Source organism: Apis dorsata, unplaced genomic scaffold, assembly GCF_000469605.1.
Source record: "Apis dorsata unplaced genomic scaffold, Apis dorsata 1.3 scaffold_1095, whole genome shotgun sequence".
NCBI classification, from domain to species: domain Eukaryota; kingdom Metazoa; phylum Arthropoda; class Insecta; order Hymenoptera; family Apidae; genus Apis; species Apis dorsata.
Genome location: NW_006264193.1, coordinates 15,471 through 21,712, shown reverse-complemented (window position 1 = coordinate 21,712; position 6,242 = coordinate 15,471). Strand labels below are relative to the sequence as shown.

The following is a 6,242-nucleotide window of genomic DNA, read 5'->3' as shown; positions in this document are numbered from 1 at the left end:
TTAATATATTAAATACATATAATTCTAAAAATTTATTTCTTTGTTAACAGTGCATTCTATTAGGTGTCAGAACAATTCATGTTATGATACGATATATTATTCATTTATATGATACTCGAGGAGCTGGAACTTCCTCACAACGTTCTTGGGATAAAAGGGGTCCTTTAACATATTATACAGATTTAGCAGCAGAATTAATAGTGCTAGCTGTAGATTTCCTCCATCATGTTCATATGTTACTTTGGAGTAATATATTTCTAAGCATGGCATCCCTTGTAATTTGTATGCAACTTAGATATCTTTTCTATGAGATACAACGCAAAATTACAAAACATAGGAATTATCTTGCTGTCTTAAATCATATGGAACAGAAGTGAGTATTTTTTATCAGAATAAGAAAAAAATAAAAAAAATAATAAAAAAGTACATATATAAAAAATATAAGAAAATACTATTTTAAATTTAAATCTTTAGAAATTTAAATTAAAATTAATTAATTAATTTACTTGCAATATTTAAAATATTAAAATATTTAAATATTTATTCTAGCTATCCTATGGCAACTCAAGAGGAATTAGCAGAAAACTCGGATAATTGCGCTATTTGCTGGGAGAAAATGGAAACAGCTCGAAAATTACCTTGTGCTCATCTTTTTCACAATTCTTGTTTACAATCCTGGTTAGAACAGGATACTTCTTGTCCAACTTGTAGACTTGCTTTAAGCATGCAACCTAGCCATCGAGAAAACACACAAGAATTACAAAATGAACCACAAACACCAGCCAGACGGAATGAAAATCATTTCTTTCATTTCGATGGTTCAAGATATGTATCTTGGTTACCGAGCTTCTCTGTTGAAGTTTCTCATAATAGATTACGTGGGAATATTTCTACTATTACACATAATAATTCGCAAATGGATGCTATGATTAGACAGGTGTGTTTAATTATATAAGTATATTATATACATATATTACATAATCATATTTTTTTATTAAGATATTTTTATTTTTTCATAAAATTAACTCTACAATAAATTGATAAGCTAATTAAAATTCTTCTAATTAAAAAAATTAACATGACTTTTATTCATCTATTGATCATTTAATAAATAAAATAATAATTGGATAATATAATAAATAAAACATAATTGGAATTAGATATTGTTCGAAATTTATATTTATTTGGAGCAAAATAAAAAATTTATTAATAAGACTTCAAATAATAAAAATGATACTATAATTATTAATATAATAATAATTTAAATATTTTTTGAAAAAATATTTTTCATATTAAAATTAAAAAAGTAAAAATAGTTCTCAAAATTACAAATTAAATATATTTCATAGAATATTTTTAAATTTATTAAATTTAGAAAAAAGATTTATATATTAATTTGCTTCCTTTTAATCAAAAAACTCAAAAATTTCCATATTTCAGTTATATAGGAATTTTTCAAATTTATTTGTTTAAAAAATATTGTTTTAAAAAATTTTTTATTTTTTATTAATTTTTATTATAAAAATTAAAAAAATAAGAAACACTTTTTAAAATAATGTATCGACAGATTGCAGAAATATTGCAAATTTTGCTAAAGATAAATTCATATTAAAAATGTTCAAATTCTATTTGAATAACTGATTATATTTCATAAGAATATATATGAAACGTAACAAAATTTATATTGCACTTAATTATTGAAACATGGAACACAATTTTTAACATCAACTATTGCCTCATATATATAATAAGATTTGATGGTAAAGCCAAAAACAAATGACAAAACGGATAATGATACAATGTTTTGATGCCAGTTTTTGATTTTCGTCTTTGATATAAATTGGATTTCAATCTACTATCAATTTGCTATTAGATAATTCTAATTATTTATTCAAATTGATGAAGCAATTATATGAGAAATTTATAATCACTATTTATATGTACATATATATATATGTATATTTTATCTATTCATTACTAAAGAGAAATTCTTATATATATCTTCAAAGATTTTATTAATTTGCTGAAAAGAATTATTACATTATATTTTTTACTTTCTAATATTAAATTTTTTTCATATGTTGTGTTTTCATATATTATAGCAAAGATAAATACTAGAGAAAATATTCATTTATCAGAGTTGATATATATGATTATATTAAATTTGTATAAAAATATGCAATATGCACTTTTTATTATATCTGATTTATTATTATTTGAATCAAATGATTTATTATTATTTGAATCAAAATAAAATTTTTATTTAACTTTATTTTATTTAAAATTTTATTTAATTTTAATTTCCATTACAAAAAATTACCAAAAATATTTTAATATATATAATTTTATTATAATTTTATTATAATGAAAGAAAATAATTATTATAATGAATTAAAATAATATTATTCATTATTAAAACAGGTGCAGCAACTGTTTCCACATTTTCCGCGTAATCTAATTGTAGAAGATCTCAGAATGACCAGATCAGTTGAATGGACAGTTGAAAATATCTTGGATGGAGTGCTAATATCTCCTCATCGTATAATCGAAGAACCACAATCGGAATCCGTCCTTCAAATCCATACCAGTACTAGTGAAACTAGTGTTTCTTTAAATAGCTCTTCAACGCCATTATCTTCAGATCCAAGATTTGATATTCCTCTGACTGATAGGTATTTTCTTTCTTTTTATTCTTAAATTTAATTTATAAATAAATAAATATATAAATAAATATTAAAAATTAAATAAATAATTTTTATTAATTAATTATAATATTAATTTTTAAAAAACTTTTTTAGCAAAACTATTAAAATAATTATATGATGATTTTTTTGATCAATTGTCAATTTTAATGATTCAAATATGTTATTAAAGGCATTATTTTAAAAAATATCTTCCTTTACACATAATTAATAGTTGATTTTAATTTTCGAATTATTTATGAAAGAGTTTTGATATTACATTGATATTACAATGATTCTATTAAATTCATTACACAATATTTTAAAATTATCAAATACTTATTTTAAATTAATATGCATTCTTTTTAAAATGAAATTTTGTTTTGGATGTAAATGATTTAAATATTCATAGAAGATTAAATGTAAAAAATAACTTTATTTTTTAAACACTTTTTTAAAATAATTCATAAATACATTTTATTTATTTTTATTTTTATTATAATAAAGTTATTTTATTTCTGATTTCAATGATTTTTTTTTGGATCCGTAGAAAATAAAATAGATAATCAAAGTTATAATAACAAAAATTACAATATATCTAGTAATATTTGCTTTATATCATTTAGTATCTATTATTATAACAATCATTGTAATTTTGGTCTCTCAAGAATTGTTTTGTATTATATTTTCATATTCAAATTTTTGCTATGAATAGATATAAAATATGATATTAATTCACTCATTATATATTTTAAATGTCAATCGCAATTTGTATAATATTTTAAGATAATATTATATTTTATTATCAAAATTATAAATAATTAATAAGTAATCTCTATTCTCATACTGACATACATTATGGATATATGTATAAACATAAGAAAAATTTTACATAATAATTGCAATTTTTTTGCAAATATCTCGAAAATTAAAATTCACTTATTATACGTATAAGAAAATGTTGATACAATATATTCCAAAATCATCGAAATCGAAGAGAAAATAATTTTCTGCAATTTTACCTTGTTTTAAAATTATAATATAATACAATTTGCTTAATATAAAAATTTTCAAAATTAATTATTATAGTGGGGAAGAACCTTCCAGTCTAGGAGGACGGTTTTCCAAATCATCGTCCGAAAGAGAACAAATCCTACAGCGTCGTAAAGAGCTACTAAGACTTGCTGCTAAGAAGAGATATTTCGAAAAACGCCGAAAAAAGCATGAAGTTGACCAACATGTTTCTAATGTCACCTCATAAAATATTGAAAACAGAGAGATATATATTGATATTTTTGATTTTTGTGCTTCGTAGCGGCCATCTTCTTTAAAGAAGATTATAACGACTGATTTTTTTGAGTACATGTCCACTGATATCCATTTACTTTTTTTTTTCTTTCTTTTTTTCTTTTTTATTATCAAATACAGGGTTGCCAGAAAGGCAAAAAAAAAAATAAGGAAAAAATGGTAGCGTAAAAAATGATGAATATGATAAGAACTGGTAAATGATAGGAATTTAGAAACTGAATAACGCGTGTTATGATGTGAGTTTCATATTATACTTTAGATACATAATTGTGGATATGTAGGATTGTGAATTATAAAGATATTAATACCACTAATTTTCGTATGATATATTTGTATATAACAGTATGATGTCATCTTGCGCTTAGTAGAGAATTTTTCTGGCAACACTGAATTATCTTTTTTTTTTTTTATTTTTCTATATAAGTTATAATTTTTATTATTATTGTTTATGAATCTAAGAATTTTTGAAAGATTTTAATTTTTGTTGTATTTTTAAAAAGGACAAGTTTTAGGCACAGTTTTTTTTTCCATTAATTTCTCTTCTTTAATTTTCATAAAAACTTCGCACTCATCAATATTATATTTGCTTTTTTTTTTATTTTAATACTATCATATTATTTAAGATCTCGATCTTTAGCAATAGATTTTTTAAAAATTATTTTCCAGTCTCAAAAATAATTTTTGCAAAAATATATTTTATTTATTTTTAAGTAAAAATATGGACGATTAACTTAAAGTATTAATCATTTTATTTTTAGTGCTAATAAGAATTAACTTAAAAGTATTATTCGCTTAATTATTTTTAATTCTTTATTAAAATTAAGAAATATAAATTTTCAGAGGTCTTAATCTTTTTTTTTTTTTCTTATTTTTTTCTTATTATCTTCCAAAAATTTTTCTTAAATCTTAAGCTTATATATTAAGAAAATTCATGGAAAATTTAATTTCTTGTAAAATCATAATATTTTTCATAAATCTTTTTTAATAATGTTAATGTTTTTATTCTTTAAAAAAATGCTACTTAGATTTTCATTTATTTTCTGCCAAAAAATAATTTTTTTGAAAATCTATGTATTTGTGTTTTTAAGATTTTTTAAAGTTTTATTTTTCTGTTCATAAAATTATTATATATCTTAAAAATATAAAAAAAAATTTTATTTTAATTAATCAACTGGTTGTGAATGTTATATATTCATCATTAGAGGACTGATAATATTATATTGTTGAAAGTAATATCATTTATTTCATTTTTTTTAATTTGATTAAAAAAGAAATAAAAATTTAGCATTTTTGTTAATAAATTATATTTTAATTTTTATTATTAATTTTAATTTTGTAAGTACAAACAAATTGTTTTTTTTCTATGAAACAAAATTATTTAAAAATCAATGATCTATATTTATTTAATTTTATGATTTATACATGTCTTATTTATGTGTAATAATAAATAGGATTATATATATATATATTATATATAGAATTGGTTTAGTTGGGCTTTATTATTTATATATACACGCGTGCGCGCATACACACATACATACACAAATAAATTAAAAAAGTTTTACTATTCGTTAAAATATGCAATTTGTATAATTAATTATTTTTATTCTTCAAGTATAATACTTATTCATTTTTAGCAGGATTCAATTTCAAATTTAAATGTAATAATAATCTTAATAGTTTATTATAAAATTTTACAAATCAAATTTTATTTTTCATTTTTATCCAATAAAATTCATAACAACAAGATGTAGAATTACATGTGCAAAAATAAAATCTGCAAATCCTCTCTCTGGACTTATTCCATAAAATTGATTTTTGTTTTGGGGATTCACTTGTAGTCGTAAGCAAACTGAAACATAATAAAAAAAAAAATTAGAAAATATGCTTATGATAAATTTTAACATAGATTTTATGAATATAGAAATAGAAAGATTTTTATGAATTAAACTTAATATTTTTATTATAAAAACTAGTTAAAGAAAAATATTTCGTATATATAATTTCATATTTATTACAATAAAAATTTATATTTCAAATCTTCGTAATATAAATATTTATAAAATATACAAAATAAAAAAAAAAATAAAACATTAATGATAAAATTTATTATAAATTTATTAAAGAAAAATATTTTAATATATGCAAAATCATATATTATAATTTTTTTTTCATATTATAATCTTTTTATTAAAAAAGATTAATAAATATAATGATTTCAATCATTTATTAAATTCTTTATAATAAATAATT

At 19.8% G+C, this 6,242-nt stretch overlaps 2 protein-coding genes across 2 annotated transcripts in view; one reads left to right on the top strand and one right to left on the bottom strand.

The window, feature by feature from the left end:
- The window catches only part of LOC102673227 (E3 ubiquitin-protein ligase AMFR-like), a 21,059-nt gene extending 16,959 nt beyond the window's left edge, over positions 1-4,100 (top strand). Inside the window, exons 4-7 of the mRNA XM_031514667.1 lie at positions 51-373; positions 550-937; positions 2,422-2,672; positions 3,771-4,100. Coding sequence (XP_031370527.1) covers positions 51-373; positions 550-937; positions 2,422-2,672; positions 3,771-3,942 — 1,134 coding nt within the window. The 3' untranslated portion in view covers positions 3,943-4,100. The remainder of the gene's footprint in view (positions 1-50; positions 374-549; positions 938-2,421; positions 2,673-3,770) is intronic.
- Positions 4,101-5,654: 1,554 nt separating this feature from the next.
- The window catches only part of LOC102672822 (dolichyl-diphosphooligosaccharide--protein glycosyltransferase subunit DAD1), a 1,575-nt gene continuing 987 nt past the window's right edge, over positions 5,655-6,242 (bottom strand). Inside the window, exon 2 of the mRNA XM_006624696.2 lies at positions 5,655-5,841. Coding sequence (XP_006624759.1) covers positions 5,711-5,841 — 131 coding nt within the window. The 3' untranslated portion in view covers positions 5,655-5,710. The remainder of the gene's footprint in view (positions 5,842-6,242) is intronic.